At 48.0% G+C, this 27,216-nt stretch overlaps 4 protein-coding genes across 4 annotated transcripts in view; 3 read left to right on the plus strand and 1 right to left on the minus strand.

Moving 5' to 3' along the window:
* The window catches only part of tmed8 (transmembrane p24 trafficking protein 8), a 33,813-nt gene extending 25,339 nt beyond the window's left edge, over positions 1–8,474 (plus strand). The window contains exon 7 of the transcript XR_009525787.1: positions 8,440–8,474. The gene's annotated coding sequence lies outside the window, so the exon portion shown is untranslated. The remainder of the gene's footprint in view (positions 1–8,439) is intronic.
* entpd5a (ectonucleoside triphosphate diphosphohydrolase 5a) lies at positions 2,081–10,290 on the plus strand. Its single transcript, XM_060052299.1, has 13 exons — positions 2,081–2,744; positions 3,135–3,214; positions 3,749–3,892; positions 4,251–4,326; positions 4,993–5,028; positions 5,427–5,515; positions 5,662–5,741; positions 5,908–5,969; positions 6,058–6,159; positions 7,174–7,317; positions 7,424–7,480; positions 8,521–8,636; positions 8,742–10,290. Exons 1-13 carry the CDS (start codon positions 2,363–2,365, stop codon positions 8,823–8,825), a joined length of 1,452 nt encoding a protein of 483 aa, XP_059908282.1. The 5' UTR covers positions 2,081–2,362; the 3' UTR covers positions 8,826–10,290.
* Positions 10,291–10,608: 318 nt separating this feature from the next.
* On the minus strand, positions 10,609–20,899 carry coq6 (coenzyme Q6 monooxygenase). The gene is made up of 12 exons (XM_060052301.1): positions 20,518–20,899; positions 20,168–20,302; positions 19,396–19,454; positions 17,017–17,143; positions 15,572–15,702; positions 15,138–15,245; positions 14,342–14,404; positions 14,097–14,204; positions 12,673–12,875; positions 12,168–12,283; positions 11,385–11,551; positions 10,609–10,722 (listed from the first exon to the last, which is right to left on the minus strand). Exons 1-12 carry the CDS (start codon positions 20,699–20,701, stop codon positions 10,693–10,695), a joined length of 1,431 nt encoding a protein of 476 aa, XP_059908284.1. The 5' UTR covers positions 20,702–20,899; the 3' UTR covers positions 10,609–10,692.
* Positions 20,900–20,908: 9 nt separating this feature from the next.
* fam161b (FAM161 centrosomal protein B) lies at positions 20,909–25,908 on the plus strand. Its single transcript, XM_060052295.1, has 8 exons — positions 20,909–21,149; positions 21,543–21,791; positions 22,065–22,591; positions 22,950–23,287; positions 23,446–23,567; positions 23,671–23,838; positions 23,931–24,030; positions 24,334–25,908. Exons 2-8 carry the CDS (start codon positions 21,544–21,546, stop codon positions 24,421–24,423), a joined length of 1,593 nt encoding a protein of 530 aa, XP_059908278.1. The 5' UTR covers positions 20,909–21,149; position 21,543; the 3' UTR covers positions 24,424–25,908.
* Positions 25,909–27,216: the final 1,308 nt, after the last annotated feature.

Below are 27,216 nucleotides of genomic sequence, written 5' to 3' on the forward strand. Positions count from 1 at the left end.
GAATACAATAAATTGTCCTCTTATTGTTGTACATTTATTTCAAGTGATTTTTTAGTTCAGTAATTCTCTTTAAAATTTTAAAAAGTCAAATGAATTGTCTGTCAAATATAACTCATTCATGCTGTACCAGTGCCATGGTTGGGAAAGCTGTTTGCTATCAGCCGTAGAGACGCAGGTTCAAATCCTGCTCATGTTGCTCATTTTGTTAACATAGGGATGTCGTGTGAATTTAGATTAACATGTAAGTTAATGTATCCATCTCTATCTATCGCCAATGAGCCAACTGATGAAAGCTGTTGCAATCATAATGAATACTTTAAATACATTACAAACTGGATGTCGGTGGCCAAACTGCTTGTATCATGGGAAAAAATTACACTCAACACCAGAACTGTCGCCAAAGAGACTAGTTTCCCTTTGACCCAGAAGATGACGCGCCCTAGGCCACCGCCTATATGGCCTTTTTCTTTAGCCGGCCCTGATCCAAAACCACCTTTAGGGGGTCATTTTGACAGACCCTTTCCCGTGAGTCTCTCAAGAGATTCCAGATGATCACACTTTCAAACAATGTTGGCACGAGGCCACAGAAGGTCCAGGGCACGAATGCTTTGATAGGGGTAGAAGACCATTCTGGTGAGCCACAGGATTGGAGAAAGAAAGTAGCCACGGTATTTAGAAAAGAGGAAGGAGAAAGAAAGTTCAATATTTTTAGTCCAAATTACAGTGTTGGAACAGTGCTTTGCACAGTGGAGTGTCCTGGGATCGGAATGGCATGACTGGTGGATGCTGGTGCCAAGCCCCACCCTCCTCTCATTGTCCCTTCTGTGGCCCTATGCTCCGCACTGCCTCGTGCCCATTGGCAGGACCTCCGCCCCCCTCTGCTTCTCAGCCTGACAGCTTATTCACGACCTCGCCCCCCGCTGGTCCAGGTGAAACAGCTCCACTGATGGACTGGGCGCCGGGCGGTGTGGGAACTGAACAACGGTGTGTGACTGAACTGAGAAACGAGTTGGCTGGTGATCATCACAGCCTGATCCGTTTATAATTGCTATTGCATTTCAGTCTTTAGGTTCACATGCCCGTCTTCTGTTCTGAATTAACTTTTTGCATTACATGGCAATCAGTGTGTCTGATTGCTTGTTTGAAGAGCCATGCCAGCCTCCAGCCTTAACCAAATAAATATTATCTACTCACGCTTTTCATGCATTTGCCCGTGCTCACTTGCCGCTCAATTGCGTTCCTCCCCGAGGAAAGCCTGTGGTTAGTAGTACAGAAATGTGTGGGAGGGAGATGATTGCTAACATTCTTTCAACTTCTCATGCCCAGTTAGAGTTCAAATTTCTGAAAGGTACAGTCGTTTAAAAGAGCACTGCAGTGGGCTTAGTCAGTGATTATACTACACCTCTCTAAGTCATGTAGCATGCCAAGTCAATTGTCAGGCAACTTTTACGATCTTCACTTTAGGATTCGTAACGGCAATCCCTCTAAACGAACCACCAAATGACGGAGCCATGGTGAACTGAACATTAAACAAAATAAAAATCACAAACCCGTGCAACTTGAAGCAGCGATGACGCCATTTAACCTCCGAGCGTGCCTTTCACAGAGACCTTTTTTTCCCTCCGTGCATAAAAAAAGAAAGCTTCTAATTAACAAGTCATCAACGGTGAAATAGAAAGTTTTGTTGCATCACTCCTAACCTAGGAGAAATGCCAAAATTGGATTATAAGCACTTGCGCGAGTAAAAGAGTAAAGAGTGCAGGCAAACAACTCTCCAAGTCTTAATTAAATACACTCATAAAGGTTATTTTTAGAGCATTGCTTGAAGTTTGAGTGTGAGCCACTCATTTTGATGTTCTGACAACTACCCTTTAACCAGTTTAAGGGCACCGGCTCCATGTGACCCGCTGGGAGTTGAGGAGGTTACAAAAAATAAATAAGCATGATGTTAGAAAAGAAAAAAAAACGAGGAGGAGGAAAAAAGCTGTTGGTAAGCAGGTACTCCAACCCGCGGAGGAGGGGGCGCCCTCAGGAGCAGAGCAGGGATGGAACGCCTCGGGATTGGCCGAGGGCTGCTGCCGGCGTGGCCACGTGCCATCTCCTTATGTCTTTATATACTGTAAGCGGATGAGCAGACCGTCCTGAGTTTGCATGCTGCCTCTCCCTCCCTAGTGCGCCTCACCCCTCTCAGCGAGCTCTCCCAGCGGTGGTCCTCGGCGCCTCTCTGCAACCATCCGCACCCCCTCTCCGAGAAGCCGCTCCGTTTTAACAAGAACCTCCACCGAGGCTTCTCCTTCGCTTTGCTAAGAGCTACCAGCTGTCTCCATCTCTCTCTGTCCAACCCTCTCCGTGCGTGGAAACCATGGCTCCACTGAGGCTGCTGCTGACCCTCTCCGTGGGGCTGCTGGCTGCCGTCCTCGGAGCCGACGCCACGTACTACCGGCACCACCGCTTCGTCCCCCACTACCGCTACCGCGAGCACTCGGCCAACACGGAGAACCTGCTGCCCGAGGCCGCGCAGCCCGCCGTGCCCACCTACCCCGTGATCCCGGAGGTCTTCCACCCCGCGCCCGAGTCCCTGCACCCGGCCCAGGAGCCCGACCAGTCCCCCGAGTTGGCCCCGGCGGCGGTGGTCCACGCCCCGGCGCCTCTCAGCAGGGGCAAGGTCTTCTACGGGGTCATGTTCGACGCCGGGAGCACGGGCACCAGAATCCATATCTACAAGTTCATCCAGAAGGACCCAGGTAAGGCGTCTCCCTTGCTTTCTCTCCCCCTCGCTCTCCGGCTGGCTCTCTCCCTGCCAGCGGCTCCCAGAGTGTGTGTGTGTGTGCTGCTGTTAGGTCATTCACTGTGTGGTGTTAAGGCAAACATGTGCCTGCAGGGTGGGGAGAGAGAGAGAGAGAGAGAGAGAGAGAGAGAGAGAGAGAGCATGGGCAAGACAGAAAGCCTAAAAGTAGCTGTGTTCCATTTCCATGTCTGCCTCCACATTGAAATTGCTAGGCTGCTCACGAAAGTCCATGATACATACTATGTGTGGCTGTCTGTCTCGGATAATAAACATTTGGCAGATGTGCTATGGGTTGACTTGTGCATGGTCTGATGGATATTCTGACCGTCTTTCCCTTATCTTGTAGTTGAGCTGCCGGTTTTGGACAATGAATTGTACCATGCAGTGAAGCCTGGTTTGTCTGCATACAAAGACACACCTGAAGAGGTAATATTACACCACCATGCAATCACTCAACATGTGAATAACTAAAACAGAATGTACCGTCAGCTACACAACACAAATATTGTGGGCTATTTCGGCCAGTATAATGATCCATATAATGACTTTTTATGGAGGGCACTGCTCATCTATCTAGATCAGTTTCAATATCTGCCTCTAATATGTGTATTTATCATTTGTCAACAATGTATTTGGTTTTGAAATGCAATGTTTTTTTTCGACAATCTCTCTCTTAGTTACTTTCTATCATGCTAACTCTAATGCTCTCTCTCTCTTTTCTCTCTCCATCTTTCTCCCGCTCTTTCCCCGCTCTGTTTCTTCCCTCTCTCTCTCCCCCGCTCTGTTTCTTCCCTCTCTCTCTCCCCCCCCTCTCTCTCTCTCTCTCTCTCTCTCTCTCACTCTCTATCTCTCTCTCCCCCTCAACCTCCCTCTCTCTCGTTCCCTCTCTCTGGTAATTGCTATGCGGCCACGCACGCTGAAAAATGCCGGTTGGTAACCGATTGCACGTCTTGCCTTCAGGGTGGCAACACGGTCAGACAGCTGCTGAAGCTCGCTCAGAAGACGGTCCCCGAGGAGGAATGGAAGCAGACCCCCGTGGTCCTGAAGGCCACCGCGGGGCTGCGTCTTCTGCCCGAAGACAAAGCCAACGCTCTTCTGGATGAGGTGAGGCACGTTCTGTCCCCGGCCACAGACAGTTTGGCAGAGGCCCCACCCGTCCAAGAAACCGCTAAGTGCTTACAAGTATGCCGGAGAAAAAAAAAGGCCAGCCTGCCCATTTGGTGGCCGTCATGTGAAAAAAAACAGCTGTTCTGGGGTTCTGTGGAGAAGCATTATATATCATTTGAATTATCAAATCCACGCTACTGTTTCACCATAAATGTGGCGAGGAGCGCTGTCATTCAGGCGGGAACACAGCCTGTCTGCCGTGGAGCAGATAGAGGAAACGCGCCAATCCGCAGACCAATGTTGGTTTGGTCAAATAAATAGTGATGGTTGTTGATTGTTGTGGTTTTTCTCTCAGGTGAGGGAAGTGTTCGCGGAGTCCCCCTTCTTCATCCCGAAGAACAGTGTTTCCATCATGAATGGCACCAACGAAGGTACGTCACCTCTTTGGGTCTCAAAACGTCTTGTGGTCAGCCCGTTAATATCTCTACATCTGTCAGCCTGTTAATATCTCTACATCTGCCAGTCCGTTAATATCCCTACATCTGTCAGAGCGATGGTTTAATGGACCCAGATGCTCTCCTGCAGGGTACTGCTTACACTGTGTTCATCCACGTTGTATCTCACCGACACACATACGTGCGTGGTGAAACTCAACTAACAAGAGGTTTGTCAACACCTCAACCCTGAGAATTAAATAACCTGGTCAAAGCTTCTGGTCCCACACCCAGCAATTTAAAGAGATCCTCCACAGTGCTCCTTAAGACACCCTGACCCAGTCATTTCTCATCACATGTTATGTGTCATATATTCTCCACGCTTTATTGGTGCAATACCGTGACACATGTGAGAGAGCTGTAATTACCTGGGCTCGCCCTGCGAGACAGGCAGCCAGCCACCATTAAACTGCAGACCTAATGAGAGTAAAAGCTAAACGAAACTCAAGCCTTGGTTAACTGCGAGCGCTGCCTTCCCTTTGCCCACACACAAATAATTGCGTCTTTGTGTGATGTCATTGTTAATGAAGTTGAAACATAGAGAGTTGCTCTCTCCTTGAAATGGAAATGCTAATGCTCTGCTCCCTGCCTGTGTTGCCGTAGGTATCCTGGCCTGGGTCACAGTCAACTTCCTGACAGGTAAGACACGATTGGCTTTCTGCGTTGCTATGACGATGCTAATGGTGAACAGGCTCTCATCTGAGGGCACCTCTGTGCAGGGGAAGACTCCGGTCTCCTGTCTGACACATCGTGCTCCCCCCCCCCCCCCTCCCCTCACCCCCTCTGCCCAGCTGGCTATATTAGATGCTTCCCTCCCATTACACACTAGGCTCAGTGTTAACTGCAGTCAAAATAAACAACTCTAATAGGTTTTTTTGTCCGCGGTGGCGAGGTAAAAACAAACAGCCGGCGAACAGAACAGTGTTTGGACCGGGAATGACTTCCAAATGCAGCCCGTGACTCAGGCTGCCGGGCTGCTGTTTACCGGCCGTTGATAGCAGGCAGGTTAAGTGTATTTATGTCTTTGTTTTGTTTAGGTCACTTGTATTCCAATACAAAGAGGACGGTGGGCATCCTGGATTTAGGCGGAGGCTCCACCCAGATCACATTCCTCCCAAAGTCTCAGGTACACAAAACATCTAATTTGATGAGTAAGTGTGTTTGGAGGGTAACACACACACACACACGCACACACACACACACACACACACACACACGAGTTGACCCTTTTGAGTCACTAACACCAAACAACATCTGTCTCCGGTCCAACAGAAAACAGTGGTTTCAGCGCCGCCCAGCTACATCGCCAGATTCAACATGTTCAACCACACCTACCAGGTCTACACACACAGGTATGCCTCGCTTTGTTTGGGACATCGGTACCAGCAGCACCCTGAAATTACCGCTGCGCAATGGCTCGCCTGTAAGTGGTCTGATGTAAACATAGAAAACATATAAATCTGTGCATTTCCATGAATAACATTTTCCAACGCTTCCTTTTCCCCGCGACCACAACAGCTACCTTGGAAACGGGCTATATGCAGCCCGCCTGGCGACCCTGGGAGCGCTCAGAGCTGACGGTAAAATACCCAGACTCCTCACTCTCCTCGGTTCAGAAGGTAGATGGGTCAGAGCGAGGCCTTCAACTAAACGCCCGTTATTCCTCAGGTCTAGACTGGAAGGTGTTCACCAGCTCGTGCCTGCCCAAGAAGTTTCGGGAGGATGTGACTTTTGGAGGGATCACCTACAAAGTCAGCGGGATTCCTGATGGTAAGATTCAGGCGCTTTGAGGTTGGCTGGCGCCGTCCCCAGTGCTCCCAGTGGATCTGTTGATCGGTGCGTTCTCGGCCCGCGTGTGGAGACAATAGACTACACAGTAAACCACAGTGAAGGAAATGTTCCCATAACACTCCGTGGGATCCTTGGCGCCAAACCCGTGTTGTCATCCTCTCACCCCGTCCTCCCTCTTAAACAATTACGCTGCAGCCTGCATTGTGTTTAAGAGAAAGGGAAAGAATGTGAGACTCCCATTACCACAGTCGAGTAGCCCGGGACCGACAGCTCTCAAACCCCCCAGCTGATATTCTTCAGGGTAACAAGCGGCTTGATCCTGACCACTCACAATTATGTGGTAAAAATAGACAGGCCTAGAGGCCGTGTTTAGTGTCAGCACATGGTTCCTCCAGCCCGTCCCCTGGGTCTGTGTGAAAGTGGTCGTTCCGGGGCTTCCCTTGTTAAACTAAACCAGCACGTCCCCGTCCTGAACCCCCTTTTCCGTGGGACCTCAGACGGGGCGCTTTCCGACCGGCCGGCCGTCGTGTACGCACGTGCGCGCCATCGCCCCCGTGCACACTCAACCCCCCCGTGCACGTGCCATCACTCGCCCGCAATCCTGTGTTTACGGTTCCCCACGATGCAGAATGTTATTGTTGACTATAGAGTCCACCTCGACTCTGCATAGCCACCCTCCCCCTTCTGGCCACCATTGTACATTGTATTGTATTGTGTTGTATTGTATTATAGTACTTAACTGTGTAGCAACTGCAGTAGCTGCTATCATTGCTGTAACACGGGGAATTGGTTAGCCTAGCGATTGTTGTACTTGCACTTGGTTCTATGAACATCCTTACTGTACCGACAGCAATATATTGTTGCACTTCTTATGACAAATGTTCTTATTGTAAGTCGCTTTGGATAAAAGCGTCTGCTAAATGCCCTTAATGTAAAATGTAAATGTACAACCCCCACTGCAACCAACCATCCATCTTCTTCTTCTTCCTCCAGGCTACGCAGGCTACAAGCTCTGCTACCACGAGGTGATGAAAGTCATCAAGGGCATCGTGCACCAGCCCTTCGAGGTGAAGGGGAGCAGCGTCTTCTACGCCTTCTCCTACTACTTTGACCGAGCCGTGGAGTCCGGCCTCATTGGTGAGCGAGGAGAACCCTCTCATTCCGGGCGCCACACTTCTGTTTGTAAAGTGACCGCTCACTGCAGAGAGAAGGTGTTTATGTGTTTCTTTCCACCTTCCGACAGATGGCAGTCGTGGCGGTATGGTTGAAGTGAGGGACTTCAAGAAGAGAGCCAAAGAAGGTGAGATGTTTTCTCCCGGCCGTACAAAGAGGGCTTGATTCAAGATGTACAGAACCAACCTTCCGGGCACACAGTTTGTTTACATGCCCGACAAACGACTATCTTGGAGACTTTGTTTACCTTTGTCTGTCTCGTAACAACAAACTCTTTGGGGCAAACACGCACACTGGTACTGACTCTCAGGATAAGTGTGTGTTTCACCCAACGGCTCTTTAGAAAAACACGCAAGCCCACATTGCCCTGGCATTCTTATGCACAGGGTTTGGAGATATCAGAAAATTCACAAGCGATTCACCGATGGAAACTCAACACACACTCACACATTCACTCACTCACACACATACACACCACACACACACACACAACATTCTAATGTCAAAACATTGACATTTAACATTCAGGCTTCAATTTCATAATTCCACACTCAGCATCTGCAGAGGTTAGAAGTATCAATGCTAGGCACAAGACCATTTAGTTATTTTTGTTACGCAAGTGCTTCTACATGGCAACAACAACTCTTTAGTCACATGACCCGGCGTGGACCGGCCTGGCAGAGCCGCGGGGCCGGGACGTCTGTCGGCTCCGGCCAAGGCAGGACGGCACCTGACAGCCAGGCACCAGCCGCGGGTTAACACCTACCGAGACACACCGAGTCTGTTGAGCGCCGCCGCCCACCCACAGCCTCTCACTGACCCGCAGGCAGCTACCTGGCACCCTGCTGCCCGCCCACAAGCCCCACACACACAGTAGCCCCCGACTCAGCCACCCGGGCTCCTTTCTGCCCCGGGAAGCAACGAGAAAACCCCTGAAACCAAAACAAAACACAGACGTTGACCTCCTGCAGCTATGTCGCACGCGGGATAGAAAACGTGGTTTTAATATTATAAACACCTCGAGACGCATGACTTCTTGCGAGTGTTTGTGCATCACACACTGTCCACATCGCTGTTCTGCCAAAGAGGTGTGTGTGTGTGTGTGTGTGTGTGTGTGTGTGAACGTCATCCGGTGTGTGACAGCGTATGACTTGCTTGTGCTCACAGTGTGCAACCAGATGACCAAGTTCCGTGCCATCAGCCCCTTCCTCTGCATGGACATGACCTACATCACCTGCCTGCTGAAGGAGGGCTTCGGCTTCAAGGACAACACCGTGCTGCAGGTAAGAGGCAGCGAGAGCGCGGGTCAACACCGGCTTTAACCTCCACATGGAACGGAGGGAAACCGTGGTGGGACAAAATATTCACTCTCGTGCTCTGGTCCACAGCTGGCCAAGAAGGTGAACAACGTGGAGACGAGCTGGGCGCTGGGCGCGACCTTCGACCACTTCCGTAACCTCAACATCCACTAGGACGGAGACGCGCACGCAGATGCCGCCGCGGACATACCAACGCCGCAACGGTGGACGACGAGGGACAGCGCGCGGCAGGGCGTCTCTCCCTGGACACCACAGACAGACCCGAGCCTAGGGAAGAATTCTGTCCCATCTATCCCAATCTCTCTTTAACCTCAGCAACCCTGAAATCTCTTTGGGGGAAAACTACAAAACACTTATTTTTGATATGGCCATTCTTTTCTACTGTATGTTCAGCCCCCACGTCCAAGTGGTTGGCTGTTTTTATTTTTGTAAGCAAAGGCGTTCACATTTTTTGCTACCTTATGGGTGTCTGTTCTTGGAATTGCTGTTGTATACACCCAGCTTTAAGTGTGAGTGGAGAGTTCCTACAAAGCTACTTATGGAGTCATGGTATTTAGGGAATTACAGGTACTTCACTGGTCCTGGTGCACGCTGTTTAAGGCAGTGGGATTGGATTGCGATAATAGGTTGTTTTCCAGATACTTAGAACTCCTTTCATTGTTATTTACATTTTGACCTAACATATAAATTATTCGACAGGACAGATTTGGTTGACATTAGACGATGCAGGAGCGCGACAATCTGTTTCAAAATATAATAGTTAGCCTCAACCTTTTTGCACACTTTAATGGCAGATACTGTTGCTGCATGGGTGTCTTTCACCAGGCTTGTACATAGTTATCTAAGGAGCATTGCATTTGCCATGACACAGGGGAACTAGGAAATTGAGTAGGAGAGTTAATTCTCGCTAAAGTGTGTGCTGCATGACGGCCAAATGTGGAGTGTGTGGGATGTAAATGCCTGTAGTTTAGCCGCGTATACTTGTAAGGTCTGCAGTTGAATAGTTCCTAAGCATGGCTAAGTTGCAGTTACCGTCAGTCTATAAGGATATTATAGGCTTGAAGCGATGACTTGTTTTATACAAACATCTACAGACAAAACTTATTGTTCAAACTCTATCTGCCCAGCACCATATTTGTCACAGCCAGTAAGAGCAATTTTTTTGCTTTTTTTTTCTTGTGAATTGTACAAATATTTAAAAAGGAAAGATGATCTAATTATACAGTATTTTAATAAGTGTACTTGTGCTTCATATAACTCCAAATATATCAGTAACTGATCCCCAAACCGTGCCTTTTTTTCCAATATTCCAAACGTTCAATAACTACTGTTGTAAATACCATGTAAAATTGTATTTGTGAAACACTTTTACTGAAATGCTTTTACATTCCAAATGTTGCTCAGAAATGCCCTCTTGTTAATCAGATGAATCACCTGATGACAGACCTATGTACATTCTGTATGTGTGTGTGTGTGTGTGTGTGTGTGTGTGTGTGTGTGTGTGTGTGTGTGTGTGTGTGTGTGTGTGTGTGTCCATGGAACATCTAAATGTGTGTGTGCATCAGTGAACTATTTGTATACTATAAAATATATGTTTTAATAAAAACACTCAAATGTGCATTGTGTAAATCCCTACTTATTTCTTGTCAACTTTATGCTTATGAAGAAGTTTTTGGGTTTACCCTGGCTAATATAACAAGATCACACTTCAGATTGTGCATTAAACTCAACAAATGTTGGACTGAATCATATTCACCTGACGGTGTGAAGAGGCCTCCTATGGTTATGAATTGAATAATGGTGTACTGTTAATATTGCTATTACAATAACGTATGATATTCAATTAATCTCACATTGATTACTACTTTAATAGTAGGACAATACAGGACAATAAATCCCTATTCACCTCTGCGCCCCTGAAGTAAGACAGGCTCAGTTTGTGAGTAAAATAGCATTTTATTTACACCTTTACATTCCACTCGCAAAGAGCAAAGTCCACTGGGAGTCTGGCAGTCGTTCTTCACTTGCTTGCAAAAGATATGATCTGCTCCTATAACGAGAAAAACAAACAAAAGCAATCAACAGTCATTCACGTTAACAAGCATATCCGCAACGCGTTCACACTAGCTCCCCGTCAGTGTACAGTTAAACCACAGTTTCTTTGGAGTGACTTTATCTAGTGAAAACTATCCAAGGTTGGGCTGCTCCACGATCAACCTGCCAGCGAATCGCCTCCGGACCAATCAAAGTCCTTTTGCTCTGCATCACTTCGCAGGGAACGAAGCCATTTCACATGGAGTGGTCGGTAATAAAAGGGGTGTGAAAACACGAGCCAACACCACTGTCCACTGCCCCGAGGGCCAGCCCTGCACAACCCCACCCACAACCTTTCGCTAACACCAAATTTGGGGGCTAAACATAGACACCGTAGTAGTAGGTTCGGAGCCCTTGGAAATTATAGATGTCGCTGAACTAAGCTCCATGTAATCAGGGCCGCTAGTGGGAGCAGGGAGGGGTATCACTGGGGGGGGGGGGGGGGGGGGGGGTTAGAAGGTGAAGAGGTGGGGCTTTTGCGTTTGACAGGTGGCCGATGCTGGTGCCTAGGGGTGCACTTTTGCGGACGAGGAACATGATGAGAGGGCCGGGCGCCTTGCTCTTGAAGTCAGCATGGCGACGACAAGGGGAGGAAGGGGGGGGAGGAACAGGGCTCACTTTAAGTGGTGGCAGCATGTTGGTGGCCTGCAGGCCGAAGGTACGCAGGAGGACGGCCGGAGCGGCGTTGGTGGAGTACAGGCGCTTCATCAGGTCGATGGCGGCCATCATGGGCAGGTTGTGGCGCTGGCGCTCCGTCTCGTACTCCAGCAGGTGCTGCATCGCTCCTGGAGGGGAGACGGACGAGATCAGCCTTCAATGGGAAATGGACTGCATTTGTATAAGGCTTTTCTAACCGGTGGCCACTCTCAGCACTTTAAAATATTCACCCACATTCACCCATTCATGCACACATTCAAAACACAGACGGCGGTGACAACCACGCAAGGCGACAGCCAGCTCGCCCGGGGGCAGTCAGGGTTAGGTGTCTTGCTCAGGGATTCCTCGACACACACAGCTAGGAGGGGCCGGGGATTGAACTAGCAACCTTCTGGTTACCAGCCAACCCGCTCTGCCTCCTGAGGCACATTGCGCCCATTATGCTTGGATTCGTTAGTAGGATAAGGACATCAATCAATGCATTTACAGATGTCCTGTACATTTTACAGATGCTTTTTCTGTACGTTTCCCTGGAACAAGCGGGTTTGTATGTGCTTTGAAGCTCTAGGCCGCAGAGCACTTGGCCACACACACACACACACACACACACACACACACACACACAGTTTGTTTGAACCAGCCTCAACCCTGTGCACTCGGGGCTACGGCTGAGGCCAGCTCTCCTGGCTCCGGCCGCAGCGGCTCCGCCTGCAGCCCAGTCAACTGTTTACAGCGCTCACTGACCCAGGTCCTTCCCGTCGAATGCTGCGCTGCCCAGGACTTGCGACAGCAGCGCCACGTCCCCAAAGCCCAGGTTGGCGCCCTGTCCCGCCAGGGGGTGCACGCGGTGGGCCGCGTCCCTGCAACACACGACGAAACCCGCAGCGGGACACGGAGAAATGATGGAACACGAGAATTATTACATTAAAGTTGGACTGTGACCGAGCTCGGGAATCCAATCAAAAACAGATATTCTAACCTCATCTGTCGTATTCCTATAGCTCGTCTGCACGCTGTCCATTTGTCTATTTAGGAAGTTGGTCAAAACTTGGCAGTAGATTTGCAGTCGCTCCGATTTTTTGGATTGCATGCTTTGATTTTTCTCGGCCGCACGCCGAAACTGCTTCGGATGACAGTTTCTGCTAGAGTCGGCTATCATTTACTCCCAGCGAGAGCCTTTAAAGAGCCGGGTAAGGGCTGCTGTTAACATCAGACCAGATTAACCCGTGCGCCGCACCACCCAGCTCACCCGATGAGGGCCACCCGGTGCCTGATGTACTCGGCGGCGTGACCCACGCCCAGGGGGAACGAGAGCCGGCTCTTGGGTCCGATCCCCGCCACGCTAGGGGGGAGCTGGCGCGGCGAGCCGGCAGATGGCATCAGCGCCGACAGGGCGTTGCGGAACAGAGAGCCGGCCGTCTCCACCAGCTCCGACTGGTTCTCGTTACTCCACTGGGGATGGAGGGTCACAAGGATGGACAGGTGTAGGAGATGGAGGGGGAGAGAGTGAGGGGGAGCGAGAGAGATGCAGGTGGAGAGAGAGTGAGGGAGAGGGACAGAGAGAGGGATAGGGGTAGAGATGGAGACAGAGAGAGACATGTGACCGAGTAGCTGAGTTGAGTTACAGGACACAGGAACCAACTATAGAGATTGTTCTCTCTCCCGAGTGGACAAAAAGGGATTAGCTGACAAGAGGAGAAAAGCCATTGTGCCGGCCAGAGCACTTTTCCTTTCCCCTCCGTATGGTTTGGCAGTGGCCGGGCAGCAGCGCTAATTAAAAGAAGACGCTGGCCGGGCCGTGCAGTTGAATTAGCTCCGTTTGAAAACATTCCATGCAGTAATGGTCGACACCGGCCAGCCACAGGTTTAATTAGCTGCCCAGGCCCAAGACCGAGCGTGACTCAGCCCAGCTGACCCCGTCCGCTGGCAGGGCCCGTAAAAATAGCCTGCTTGGGAAAAGAAGGAGTTTCTCCCCAGCGTAGGACGAAAGCGTAAGGTACACCGTATTGTTTGAGAACAACACATCGGCATTGTGTTTGGAGGGGGAGAAACCAAGAAACCGTACACGGTTCTAGTTAAAACGATATATATTGGTTTTATAGGTCGTATTACGAGGTACATTTGGTGAATGTAAATTTGTATCGTCAGACCGTGACTTTCCACCAGTCTTAAATGTGGTGGGCCGTGTGACTTTTTACTGCTTAGTTCAAAATGACATGTCCTCACTGTTCTGCTTCACACAGTGAATAAGGCCAACGGAGAAGGAAGCTTTGGTGACTTGCCCCGTGTCAGTGGGTTTTGCATGCGAGACACTCCGTAGTTTGCAGGACTTTGAACAAAAGGGACGGCTGCATAAAACAAATGACAGTGCATGTATAAAAGAAAGGATATATGACCTCACCAAATTTTTTCGTATGTCTGGGGCTGAGGTTTGAGGTTTAATAAAATAAGATGTGCTTCGTTAATCCCAGACAGGAAATTAATTAAATCTGTATTATGAAGATCCCAACCGTTAATTTGATCCCTTTAAAAAAACGAAAAAAAACAACCTCCCATTCATTCCGTCTATCGCGGTATAAGCGTGTACGAGTTTGCTACGAGTCCTTCTCCATCTCCTCTCCATGGAGAACCTCCCCACCTATCCCTGAGGAGAGCAGACTCCAGGTTCCTTACAAAGGCAGAGTTGACGGCGTCCACAAAGCTCTCGTCATCCAGCGCCAGAAGATCCTCGGCCTGCCGGTGGCTGGTGGACCACACCAGGGAGCTCTGCGTGTCCGACAGCTGAAAAACACACACACACACACACACACACACACACACACGAGTCACGATCACACACCCCCTCCCACAAGGACACAACAACGGCTGCCCTTGTTGAACAGGGATGTTATTCTGGGGGCTGGGGTTGGGGGTTTTACCGGTAACATGGCGATGGGTCCGGTGGGGAGGAACCTCTGCCACGCCACATTGTTCTCTGTGGGCTGGAGGACCGGGACCAAACAGAACGAGAACACGACGGTGAGTAATTACACGCCGTGATGGGCTGACGTGAATACTCCTGTGGCTCCAGGGAGGAGCGTCTGCCTGCTAGGCTGTGCTACATTGTTCTCTGCGGGATGGAGGAATAGTGCGCGGGGAGCGGAATCGCTGCGTCCCAAATTACAGCTTGTGTGATTGTCCTCCTGCAATCAAAATACACACGGACGAGAGGAGCAATTTGTCTTGTTTTAGTGTGTGTGTGTGTGTGTGTGTGTGTGTGTGTGTGTGTGTGTGTGTGTGTGTGTGTGTGTGTGTGTGTGTGTGTGTGTGTGTGTGTTTATGCGTGTTGGTATACGTTTGTGTGTGTGTGTATTCGTGTGTGTGTATGCATGCATGTGAATGCGCGCGCGTGTGTGTGTGTGTGCGTGTATGCACATGTGTGAGAGTGTGTGTGTGTGTGTGTGTTTGGGGGGGGCTGTTCCCCATCCAAGGTCCTCCTGGGGTCATTTTTCAGGAACCCAAACCCTAAAACCCAACCTTAACCCTAAAACCAACCAAACCCTCTCCATAAAACCTAACCATAAGACCACACCCTGTGATTGTGGTGCGTGTATGTGTGTGCGTGTGTGTTTGTGGGCGTGTATGTGTGTGCGTGTCGCCGTTCGTGTGTGTGTGTGTGTGTGTGTGCGTGTGCTTGCATGTGTGTGCTGAACAGGGTCACCGCCGTAGCTTCACCTCGGATAGGTGCAGCACGGCGACCACGGCCGACTGGTCGTAGTTCCACCGGACCGTGGGTATCCCCGAGTCCCGTCTCACCATGGAGTTGGGCCCGTCCGCCCCGATCTGAGGAAACAACAACAGCTCACGACCAAACAGATCCATACTCACACAGCAACAAGGGCGTTGTGCTTCTACTACACCCTACCACTACTACACCCGCTAGAAGTCTGGAGTGGTGCTACTCTACTACTACACCCGACAGAAGTCTGGTGGGGTGCTACTCCACTACTACACCCACCAGACGTCTGGTGGGGTGCTACTCCACTACTACACCCACCAGACGTCTGGTGGGGTGCTACTCCACTACTACACCCGCTAGAAGTCTGGTGTGGTGCTACTCCACTACTACACCCACCAGAAGTCTGGAGTGGTGCCACTACTATACCCACTAGAAGTCTGGTGCTGAGGGTCTCCCCGCTGGCCAAGGTGACCTGGACCCAGGGAACGCCGCCGTCGGCCTGGTAGGGCGTGGGCCAGGTGTACTGGACCACCCTGGACCGGTACTTGACCTTCACGTTGTCTGGGGAGAGAACCAGGAAACAAAGATGGGAACCGGTGGGAACAGAAGATATACATTTACATTCAGGGCATTAATCAGACGCTATTATCCAAAGCGACCTACAATTAGTACATTTGTCAGAAGAAAGAGAGACAATATATCGCGGTCGGTACAGAAAGGAACCAGGTGCCGAGAAGATTTCTGTGTGAAACAAAAGCATCGGAGCTCAACTGGTGACCAATCACGGTACCATGAAACCATAATTCGGTGTCACATCCCGGTCACACTTTGCTACTCGTTTCCCTCGAGAAAAAAAGAAAACGTAAAAAGAGCTCAGGGAAAAAGATTGCTAGACGTTGGCCCGTAACATAGGCTGTGGAAGGTCTATAAACTGCCCCATAAAACACCATTGGTTTCCCTCGCTGGCGGAGCGCAGGCCTTCCTAATGACCTTGGCACTGCCACACTGCATGGACTAATAGTGTTTATCTACCAACACGCCGAGCCACACTCGGCGCACACTGCCAGCTCCGTTGGGGTTTTTCTGTGCACTGGGTTACGCCCGGGTCTTGCCGTCTTGGAGCGACGCCTGTCCGCAGATCGACTACCGGCTCCCCGAACACGAGGGGCCAACACTGGCTAGCGGGTGACTTGGAGAGCAGCGTCGAGCTCTGCGTGTTCCCGCTCGACGACGGGACTTACGCATAGTGAGGGCCAGTCGGTCGGGCACATCTGTTGTTTGGGGGAAAATACAGCAGAAAAAAGATTCTGTTCTCAAATGCCTGTTTATAAATATGCCGGTTCCACTGTCAAGCACGTGGCTTGGAGGCAATTATTTGTTTACTTTTTGGGTTGGGTTTCTGACAGCGTAAAAGGTGGTTTGATTCAAAGTACAATACAGTGTGGCGCACACACACGCACACACACATGCACACACACACACACAGATGGGGCTTCCAAGGTGACAGAGCGGGGAAGCACATGGTGTCTTTAAATAAGTCCTCAGACCGCAGCAGCACGTGCGCTGCTCCTGTGGGGATGCCAGGTCACCGAAGGCCCTTTGAAACAGCTAGGAAGAAATGATGTGCCTGATTGAAATAGCAGTGAAAACAGAGAAGGCTCCAAGAGCCGCTCCAGCCCTTCAAAACAGACACTTTGTGGGAAAAGCATAAAATAAACAAATTTCCTTTCGGGAGACAGGATGGGAGGAAGCGGCTGAAGTTGGCTTCTCTGCAGGACTCTGCCCATTAAACCTTAATGGATAAATCAAAAGGGAGGACTCCTCTCAATTACAAGTGCTGGGGGGCCTGGGGGGCAGAGAGGGGGCGTTCCTTACCGGGGAGGCTGTCCAGCTGCCTGGTGAGAGCGGCCACAACGACGTCGTTCTCCACGATGTATGCCATCTCGTCCTGCAGGTCCTCCTTATCGAAAGTAATCAGGGCATCCGAGCAGGCATCCCAAACCTAAATGAGAGGCCAATTATCCCTGCGGTTCCACAACTCTATCCTTATATTCGGTCCCTATTCACTATATATAGACGGGCTGAAGCAGCACCGACTCATTGAACTGAACACATCAAAGAGGCCGCTTTTGGGGGCTGGCGAGAGGCGGCCTCCGGCACGGGGATAACATCTCTCTCTGATGCCCGTCGCCGGTGCTACACTATAAGGCCTCACTGTGGCAGCGGACGCTTTTATTTTGATGTGGCCATGTTTGAGTTGGGACATGCTCTTCGCAGAAACACAAATAAAATAAAGGACATATTTGTGAACATTACGGTAAAAACGGTATATGTGTCCACAAACGAAGAGAGGGCACGATTATGTTGTCATTCTAAATGTATGTTAGTTCAATCCGTAAGACACTAAATGATTTGCCCCGGTGTGTGAGTGTGCATGTGTGTCTGTGTGTGTGTGTGTGTCTGTGTGCGGTTGTGGGTTGTTTGTACAAGACTAATCCTACCATGGCCTGTAACTATAGCGACAGACCCCATCATTCTGAAGCAATATGGTGCCACACTCCTTTTTTCCAACGTGCCATAAAGCGGGGGGGATATGCCCTCCAGAAAACCACTAATGGCAGTGGTTTTCCAACCTGCGATAAGTGGCGAGGGTAAAAAAGATTTATTGTCAGAAACCACAAAATTCTTCATTTTGTGTGACGGAAACCCCATGTGAAAAATAAAACTTGGTAACTGCCGTTATTTATCACTTCAGGGAGAAGGTACACATTCCTCGTTACTGGGTCCAATGGAGGAAAGTGCTGGAACCGTGCGCCTGATAAACGCAACAAACATCTGATCTTCATTCTCACGGTGGGTTTACTACGCGTGGGACGGTTGGAAGTGGAGCGGCCGGTCGGTTGTGTTGAGTGGAAGGACTTTAATTTCACGGTGCCCTCAATTTCCCCCAGCGCCCAAGTGGCCCGGCACAACATGGGGACGCCTGGGGCCAAATTGGCGGTGGTACGGGCTAAGGAATGATGGGAGAGGTATATCACCATAATCACCGTACGGCACTGCATGATGACATCCTGTGCCAGGAGAGAGAAGGCCATGCGGTCAAGTGTTTGGTACGGCCTCGCCACATCTTAGCGGGCCCGGAGCGATCCTGAGCCCTCAGCTGTTAAAATAGGTCTGAGCTCCAGATAATCTCTCATCTCCGTCCCATCTTTCACATGAGCCCTCGTAATTAGAAGACACACCGGGGGAGGGAGTCCCAAAATCCAAAAAAGATTTATTTTTCATAACAAACATGATTTGGATAAATAAACACCGGAATGCTGCGGGCCTAAATGAGAGAGAGGGCTGAGTGCAATGCCAGGGTGCAGTCTTTTATTTAAATAACCAGAGTTGTCCTCTGGGGCTCAGAGTGCCATGTTGATGCCATTTGCATAGCCGCATAATATCAATTTGAGCAAAAGAATTACATGCATGCCAGTTTAAACCGCCCGCTATGTGTTTGCAATGTAAATTAACAATTAGAAACCTCAGCCGAATAGCACCACGCGACTGAACTGATTGAGCGGTTGTTTTAATCGCAAACATATTCCTGGAGAATGCAACCATAACATTGAAAAATGGAAAATAATGCTGCTTAAAAAAGGACACAAGAAAGGCTCGTTTTGGAAGCTTTCTTGTGCTGAACTATTTTGAGCATTTGTAGACTAATCCAACAGAAAAATGAATAAAGCCTCACTAGTGATTAACAAGGGACACTGTTGCTTTCAATTCAGATTGGGTTTAATAACCCAGTTTACTTGACATCAGCAGCACTTTAAGCTCTAATGTACAAAATACTCTTTACTGTTATCTAACCTGTTATCAAACCACCACCACCACACTTGCCACACCTCCTTCCAACACTTCAATTATGCTCCATCCCTGGATATTTAAATGGCTTCAAAAGATCCCCACAACAAAAGACTGCTTACATCTTCTGTTGAGGAAATAATAAACAGTGAAAGATAACTTGTGTCAGCTGATTGAGACCACGAAAGATCATCACATCCTCGTGATGATAAATAAGGAGTATTAGATTATATAGATAGATTATACTATGCTGTACTTGATTCTTCATTAAAGGTCCCATGACATGCCACCAGGTGTGGCTTGTACGGCTTGTAACGACTAATCACACCACACCTGGTGGCATGTCATGGGACCGTTAAAAACAAAGCCTTTAAGTGAAGCACTCTACACCTAGAAGTGACATACCTGCATCTTTTGATACGGTTTGCACCTCATTTTCATGATGTGGTCCCACGCTCCAATGCCTGTCGGTACAATACATGCATGTTAGTTTCACACAAATCTTATGTAGCCATATTAACATTATATTTAAGACAAAAGAAAAACTGCAAGTGACTGAACACAAATAGGAAACAATTAACTTGGTTAATAAGGTGGTGATGAGGTCTGAGACAAAAACAAACATATTTAAATGTTTCTTTACTAAGGTAATGCTTATCAGATTTGGGAATATCCAATGACCAGAGAGAGGTCAGGTTGCCATACTTGGTTGAATAATAGGAATAAATCTAACTTAATATCAACTTTCAAGGTGATGGGGAAGGACCATAACTCCATAACTCACATGACAGCCACACCTGTTCCCTGCTAATTCTACGCGACCATACAGGGACTGACGCCTGCCTGTATGGTGGGAACTAATTAGCCTACATAAATACTCAACTATAATATCAGGCACAAATCTCATAAAACAAGTACTTTAAAAAACAAAATGTTCCCTGCATTGATATGAGGTTTACTGGTCATTTATCCGATAAATGAATGATGATACATGATGATACAATTCAAAGCGTCAGTGATTGCAGATGCAGGTCAAATAAATTAGCAGGTATGGGTAAGTTAAAGACACCAATACCGCGGAAATTTAGATTTGAACCAATAACTTTTCAGCTGGGTATCAAACCACCTTTCTGATATACCCATAAACGTTGTGTTCATAAGCAGTAAAATACCGTACTGTTGAGGAGGGTGGCAGAACCGGGGCTGATGGAGCTCACTCTGGTGCTGTAGGTGTCAGGAACTCTGTCCATCACCTTCTTGTTGCCCGCCTCAAGCAGCAAAATCTTTCTCCCCTCTAGATTGGGCTGCATGCCTTGAAGTGGGGGGAGGATAATCGAAACATAAGTGATGAGACGTTCAACAAGTATTTTGCATGTCTTCTTTTGTCATATTAAAAGGCAATGAGATGTAGATATTATAATAACCCATGTACTGCTTTATTACATACTGAAGTGTGGGTATTAGTCAGTCAAAAACACACACATAGATTATTAGTACGTAACACAATTCATAGAGTGCAGCATTCACCCAAGGAACATGCCATGGCGGATCCAACCATTCCTCCTCCGGATATAACGACATCATAAACTTCATCCTTGTCTCCGGTGTCGGTACCCACTGCTCTACGACCGAGGATGCGACTGACAGAAGACAGTTGCTGTAATTGAATGAACTTATTTCGGACCAAAGCCGCTTTTGCTAGGCTGTGCATTATGGTTTCAATACGTAGTTCAAGATGTGTCCGACATTTGAAATAATTCCCAAGGTAAAGATAGTTTTAGTCAACTGTTTTGGACGTTTCTCCTTGAATATGTCCTATTAATACCTGCTAGTAACCTTCTATAGTTCTGCCATGTTGTGTTGACATAAGCAGTGCTGCGACGCTCAAAGAAGTACTTCCTGTATCTGTTATCCAATCAGAAAAGCGTATCTTGCTCCTGCAATACTCTATTTGGCCACACACGGCACTAAAGTTATACTGAGAGAGAACGCCTTTATCAGGTCCTACGGTCTTTGCCTTTTTTTCTTTCTATTCTTACTCCAACTATTGGTACAATGCCACCTATACCAGACACCTTTATGAAATAACTGTCTTTCCTTATCTGGAAACGATCTGTGAACTGTTGATTGCGCTGGAGAGTTTCCCATCTGTTGCACAGGTTTGTTGGCTATCGTTATGCTTTTGTTTTAGCTTTTAATATTGAATTAATTACTCGGTTAAATGTTGTTGATTTTATTTGCAGGTCTAAAGATACCGTTTGGTCGCAATATAAACTAGTAATACATCCAGCCTGCCTCGGTTGGATAAACTTTCTCTGCCACATTTGCAATGTTGAGGAAGCAGATACTGTCACCATGGTAACCAGCCTGCTTGGTTTATCTCTGCTGGACACTGCGTTGATGTGGAGATTCATACTGAAGCTTATATTGCAAATACAACTAAATGTTTACAATTCGTGTGCTCATTTCTGTGTATGTATCAATGAACAAATGTTTGACCTATTTTCGTAGGTATTATTTTTCATTGTCACATTATGTTTTCTCCCTATTAGTATGCCCAATACGAATATAACCACCATCAAGCTGGAGACCATGCTGGTGGAGGGCCTTAAGGCAGATCAGGACTTCCAGCAGCAGCTGCAGGCCCTGAAGGAAGCCCACCTGAAGCAGCTCCAGGAGACACAGAGGAGGCAGAGTGAGGAGCTGGCAAAGAGGATTCACAGAGACGCCCTGCTCTCTACGGACAAGGAGGACAAGTCTGAGGAAGACCGCAACTTAAACGGGATCTTCAGGCCGTCAAGGTGACAAACAACAGCCACACATTGTGTTTTTGTTACTTGTGATATTTTTTTATTTGAATGATGTTGAATCTGTTTTTTTTTATTTATCAAACAACATGAACATTCTCAATTGTGCTGTTGGCTGGGTTCCATTTCCGCCTCCGCTCCTATATTACATGTCATTCCCTCTCTTTTTGAACCCACTTTCCTGTCGGTCATCAGTGTCCCGTCTCTAGAAGCACAAACACCCATACACATATATTAAACCAATTGTTTCTCCCACACACGTGACAGTCTAAGGAGATCCAGTTCCACCTCTGTCCTGGCTTCAGGCAAGGGGACTCCTCCAGAAAACCAGCCGTTACGAAGACCTACCCTATCCTCCCCGGCCCGGGTCACCTTCCTGACCGGTACCACCCCTAGCAGGACGCGTCCCACGCATCAGACCTCCCTGTCCGTCACACAATCCTCTTACGAGCATAAAGAGCTGGCGTGGGAGGCGGAGTGCCAGAAGAAGTTCCGCGCCCTCCCGGTGCCCAGACACGTGACTCTGCCGCTCTATCGCCAGATGACAGAGCAGCGGGAGACCAGGAGGAAGCAGTGCCTGGACCAGAGGAAGGACTTCCTCCTCTCCTCCCAGAAGCCCTTCTGCTTCCAGGGGAGGGAGAGAGAGAGGAGAGAGAAGATGACGGCAATGTTGAGTCAAGTCGCGCTGGGTCAAGCGTCAGACTTGCAGAAACTGTCCGCATCCACCGCCGCTGCTGGGACCGCTGCATCAGTCAAAGAGGCAAAACAGGCGGGCGTTTCTCCTCCTGGCACAAGTGAGCGGATAGGGGAGTCATTGATCGATTGGATTCTGTTGGTTTCCAGTAAGAAGATAATAGTTTATTATAAGATAATACTTATAGTTCTGGGTTATAAATGAAAGATGTAAATATTTAATGGCTGATTTCACCAAAAAATATGTAGCATAGGCCCTGTTAATACAAATTTGCTTTATATGTCTGTTTAATCATTAAGGAGACACCGTTTGTTGTAGCTACAATAAAGGAGTAGGTTAGGGCTAGTGATACAGTATGTCTAGACTGTCGAGCAAAGGGGATGGGAGCCATACATCATGCGTATCCTAAGCAGCGATTCCATATAGTTATATTATAACAAGGTTGTTTTTATTTATAGATGAGGAGCTAGGCAAAAAGACCAACCTCTGCCCTCATGGTGGGAACATTAAGAATTCCACAGCACCGAACAAGACCAGAAACGCCCCGACCAGCAGCTCCAAACCGCGTTGCTCTGACCAGACCAAAAAGCAAATGCTGGGTTTTCTGGACGAGAAACCCAGCTTCCAGCCCCGGATCAGCCAGCAGGTCCCTGACTTCAGCAGCCGACACAAGGCCTTCCAGGCGGCGGTGCTGAGGAAGGCAGAGATGAGAGACTCCACCAAGTGTCAGCCCTTCCATCTGCGGACCTCAACGCTCCCTATGAGGCAGAGCGCGGCAAAGCCGGCTAACTCACAGGTGCGAAACCTCCACGCCTGTCTTAAAAAAATATTTTTTTCAGCAGATTCGTATCCCACGATTTCCAAAATCATTGCATTGGTTTCCAGCTCAACCCTAAACTGATTAGTTTGATAAAATAACACGCTTTATTAAAAATCTGTATTCTCATATTTTAGGAACCCAAAGTAGGATGTAATTTAAGGAAAAGCAAGTCATTTGGCTGCTTAACCTCACTATCAACAGAAATACTCCCCACATACATCAGCGACGCCACAAGAAAGCGTGGGATGGCCATCAGGTAATAGTAGGCATTGACTTTGAGCCACAGTATAAAGGCAGCTATATTTACAGTATCACTGCATGGTTCTCAGTATCTATGTATTTATGCTTTCCTTCCCCAGAAAAACAATAGAGATGAACGAGAGCAAGAAAGGGCAGAGTGCCGATTGGATGAGATCTTTCCAGATGAGATCCCAAGCAATGCAGAAGACGGTCACTGTACGCGCAAAGGTCATTGACCCCCACAGCAGCCTCAAGGACATGTCCCAGGAGCAGCTCCAGCGACACCAGTGAGTAGGACAGAGCTCCGAGTGAGTACAGAGGAGCCATCACTAAATAAAGTTGTGCCGAATATCTGTTGTTGATGTCGTGCAATATACAGGGAGGCAGACCAGCAGAGAGGGAAGGAATACTTAAAGGAACTACGGGACATGAAGGAGCGGGTCTCACAGAGGCCTTACCTGTTTGAGCAGGTGAAACAGGTAAAGCACCTGGGGATTCAACAGGTTTACATATACATACAACGGGAGGTGAATCAATACTGTACACTACTGTCTCAGGTGGTAGTGGTAGGGTGGTTAAGTTGTTTTACTCAATGATGAAAGGTGCTGGTTTCTGGTTCTGGTTTCAAATCCCCAAGTCTGAGGTGTACTTTGCAAGATGCCAAACCCCTACCTGCTCATTAACAACATGTAACGGAATAAAATTTGTTGGATGTTGGATTTGTTAATTAGTAAATAGTTTGATCTATGGTTTTGTAAGAATTTTTGTTTTATTGTTTCCAGAAGCAAGCCAAGGCCCAAGTAGAACGGACATACAGGAGGAAGCTTCAAGAAGCCGGTTTGAACGAACGTTTTGTTGAAGCATCATCTTGATCAACATGTCAGCGACAGAGACACTTAAACACTGAAGTGCACCCGAAGAGGAAGAGCGAGACCTCAGCCACGACCCGGACGCCCAGAGCAGGTGCACGGCACCAAGCACACATGTCTTTCGTTCCTCAAAAAAACGGTTGAAGCTCGCTTGTTTCAAAGGGTAAACTTGGACATTTTCCCTTCAAACAGCATGTTGTACCACGGCGTCCGGGTAGTACACGAATAGCAGCGGCCCAGAAACAGCCAAGGCCTCTGTGTGCCTCGGTCATGTTAATGTTGCATTACGTAACACGGCGGCTCTGCCCCACAGACTACGGTCAAGAACACGCAACGTTCTGAAGCCAAGTCAAAGTTTGATGTAATTACACTATAGACATTTGGGAAAACCAAACATGTCTGACTTTAGGGTTGGAAAATGTAGACGAAGGGAAGAAAATTGAAGACACCGATGAAAGAAGCGTGAAATTCAAGGGGGAAGTAATGGGATGATCCGATGAGGGCTCAGGCCGCCTGGATGTTTTGTGGCCGTGTCTGCGAGAAAACAACATGGTTTGCTAAAATCATTCATGCCAAGACGAGCTAACTGCACCAGGCATCCCATAGTTTGGGATGTGCTTCTCTAAATTATGGACATTTGGTGTCACCAAAAAGAGGTCAGAAATGTTGTGGGAGGATGAACACTCAGTGGTGGAATTACTGCACAACCATGTATGTTAATGGAGTGGCACTTTATGATGAAATTATAGTTACACATTTTATAATTACAAGCATTTATCTGTCTAGTTGGAATGTAGATGATATATGTTCTGAAGAAATACAGTATGTTCAAGCAGAGAGTATATATATCAGCGTTTTTGTATATTTTTCTTGTTAACTGGTTAACATACCAAGCATTGCGGTTTTAAATATAAGTTTTAGCTTGGCAACCTTATCATACAAGTTTTAATTCAATTAAATGCATGACTGGATACCACCAAAAAGTGGTCTTTATCGTCATAAGGCCTCATAGTGTTCTGATTGACAGTATAGGAAATGCAATGGTACATTGCTGATTTAGTTTGCGGTCTTCCCATACCGCTGAGTCGAATGACTAATCAAATAAATACCTTGTCAACGGACTGGTCCAATGAGGACAAACATCTGAAATAAAGATTTTGTTTGACGGTTTGGTTGAAATTCCCTATTCTCTATTTCTAGAAACAGGCTGCCAGTTAAATAAACAGCCCCAACTGTGCCTCTGCCATCGCAAAGAGCATTTCAGTGCAGAACTCGGGCCCACAGACCCACATCAAATGGGCTTCACAGTGGCCACTGTGTGGAGCTCCTGCTAAGAAGCCAATTTCCTGGAATTTGAGGGATTTCTTTTTTCTTTTCTTTTTTTTAACTGACCAGATGCAAAAATATGTATTTTACCGGACCTTGCCTGCCCCGGTCAGCTAGACCTATAGCCAGAGACCGCTCGCTACCGGCCCGCTGTCATTACACATCCGCATTTTACGCGTTACTATGGAGACGAGTGGAGTTGAATGTGACTATAGGTCTGCGGCTCCATCGCGATCGAGTGCAGTAATTGTTCTTTAACCTCACGTCAGAATGATGGATTATGATTGAGTTTTTCAGGGGCAAAGCAACCTCTGTGTAGGAGTCAAGTGTTTGTATATATAAGCGGGCTGGTGTAGAGATAATTCTGTGTTGCCAGACTGAACTGCCATCTTACGACGGTACCATCAAAGCCAGCAGGACAGGTCCTGCTGGCTTTATTTCTCCATCCTGGCGGCGACTCTGCAAGTTCTCAGCTCGCACGGCTCTCTCCCTACAGAGTGACAGCGTGGAGAGATGATATATAATCACAGGGGAGCCTTTCTTGAGCTCTCGTACATCACATGACAAAGCTTCAAGGGCTCCGGGAGGGTTGTCATGGGAACCTTGTATTCCTCCCCATGCTGCCTAGTGGTCCCTGAGGAGTGTGCTGCACCACCTCCTATTCCCCGTCGAGTGGCTGCAAAATAACCAATCACACACACATACGCACACATGCACATGTGCGCACACGCACACACACACATGCTCGCACACACAAAGTCTTTAATGCAAATTAACACGATGAGGAGCTGAATCCCAAAGCACAACCAACCAAACACAAACATGCGTGTGTTGCGCAGGTGATCTATGCATGTGTTTTTGTTATTTTAAACAAGCTCTTGTGTTTATTGTGTCTGTGTGTGTGTGTGTGGTGGGGGGGGGGGCAGGATTACATTTGGAGCTGAAGGTCTCATTTAAATCAATGAGAGGCTGTGCATGTGCCCCAGCAAACGTTATCATCAGGGCTCTTTCAGGTGCACATAAACAATATAATTCCATTGGTTCAAGGTGACACGCTGGGCTCTCATTACACAGCTAACGCCAGCGTGTAATGATGAAGCTCCCACTCATTTAATGTTGGTAGTGTAGAGTTGAAGAGGCCAGCCGACCATAGGCGATGCACGGTTATTTAAATAGCACCTTTCAAACACAAAGAACCTTCAGCAGGCTTCACATGGGCAGGGATCACAGTTTAAAGACAGCTGAAAGGCACTCATTAAAATACACTTAAAGACAATAAGAAAGGTACACACACTAAAGCTAAATATATACAATCTGAGGCCTGAACTAAAACTACATCCATCTATTCAAATGTCGTACGCTATCTAGTTTTATATATTTTTTAAATCGTGCTTTCAATCAAGTCTAGTTTAAAATCTACATTGAGATGCTACGGGCAAAGTCCATGTTTTCCCTAAGTGCGTGCGTGTG

Source organism: Gadus macrocephalus, chromosome 5 (genome assembly GCF_031168955.1).
Source record: "Gadus macrocephalus chromosome 5, ASM3116895v1".
Classification (NCBI taxonomy): domain Eukaryota; kingdom Metazoa; phylum Chordata; class Actinopteri; order Gadiformes; family Gadidae; genus Gadus; species Gadus macrocephalus.

Coding starts and splice junctions, on each gene's coding strand:
- entpd5a (XM_060052299.1), top strand. CDS start 2,363: ATGGCTCCACTGAGGCTGCTGCTGACCCTCTCCGTGGGGCTGCTGGCT. Junction 5,029..5,426: donor CACAGTCAACTTCCTGACAG/GTAAGACACGAT, acceptor TGTTTTGTTTAG/GTCACTTGTATTCCAATACA. Junction 5,516..5,661: donor CATTCCTCCCAAAGTCTCAG/GTACACAAAACA, acceptor CCGGTCCAACAG/AAAACAGTGGTTTCAGCGCC.
- coq6 (XM_060052301.1), bottom strand. CDS start 20,701: ATGCACAGCCTAGCAAAAGCGGCTTTGGTCCGAAATAAGTTCATTCAA. Junction 20,303..20,517: donor CGCCATGGCATGTTCCTTGG/GTGAATGCTGCA, acceptor CCCCACTTCAAG/GCATGCAGCCCAATCTAGAG. Junction 14,205..14,341: donor GACCCATCGCCATGTTACCG/GTAAAACCCCCA, acceptor TGTGTTTTTCAG/CTGTCGGACACGCAGAGCTC.
- fam161b (XM_060052295.1), top strand. CDS start 21,544: ATGCCCAATACGAATATAACCACCATCAAGCTGGAGACCATGCTGGTG. Junction 22,592..22,949: donor CGTTTCTCCTCCTGGCACAA/GTGAGCGGATAG, acceptor TTTTATTTATAG/ATGAGGAGCTAGGCAAAAAG. Junction 23,839..23,930: donor GAGCAGCTCCAGCGACACCA/GTGAGTAGGACA, acceptor TGCAATATACAG/GGAGGCAGACCAGCAGAGAG.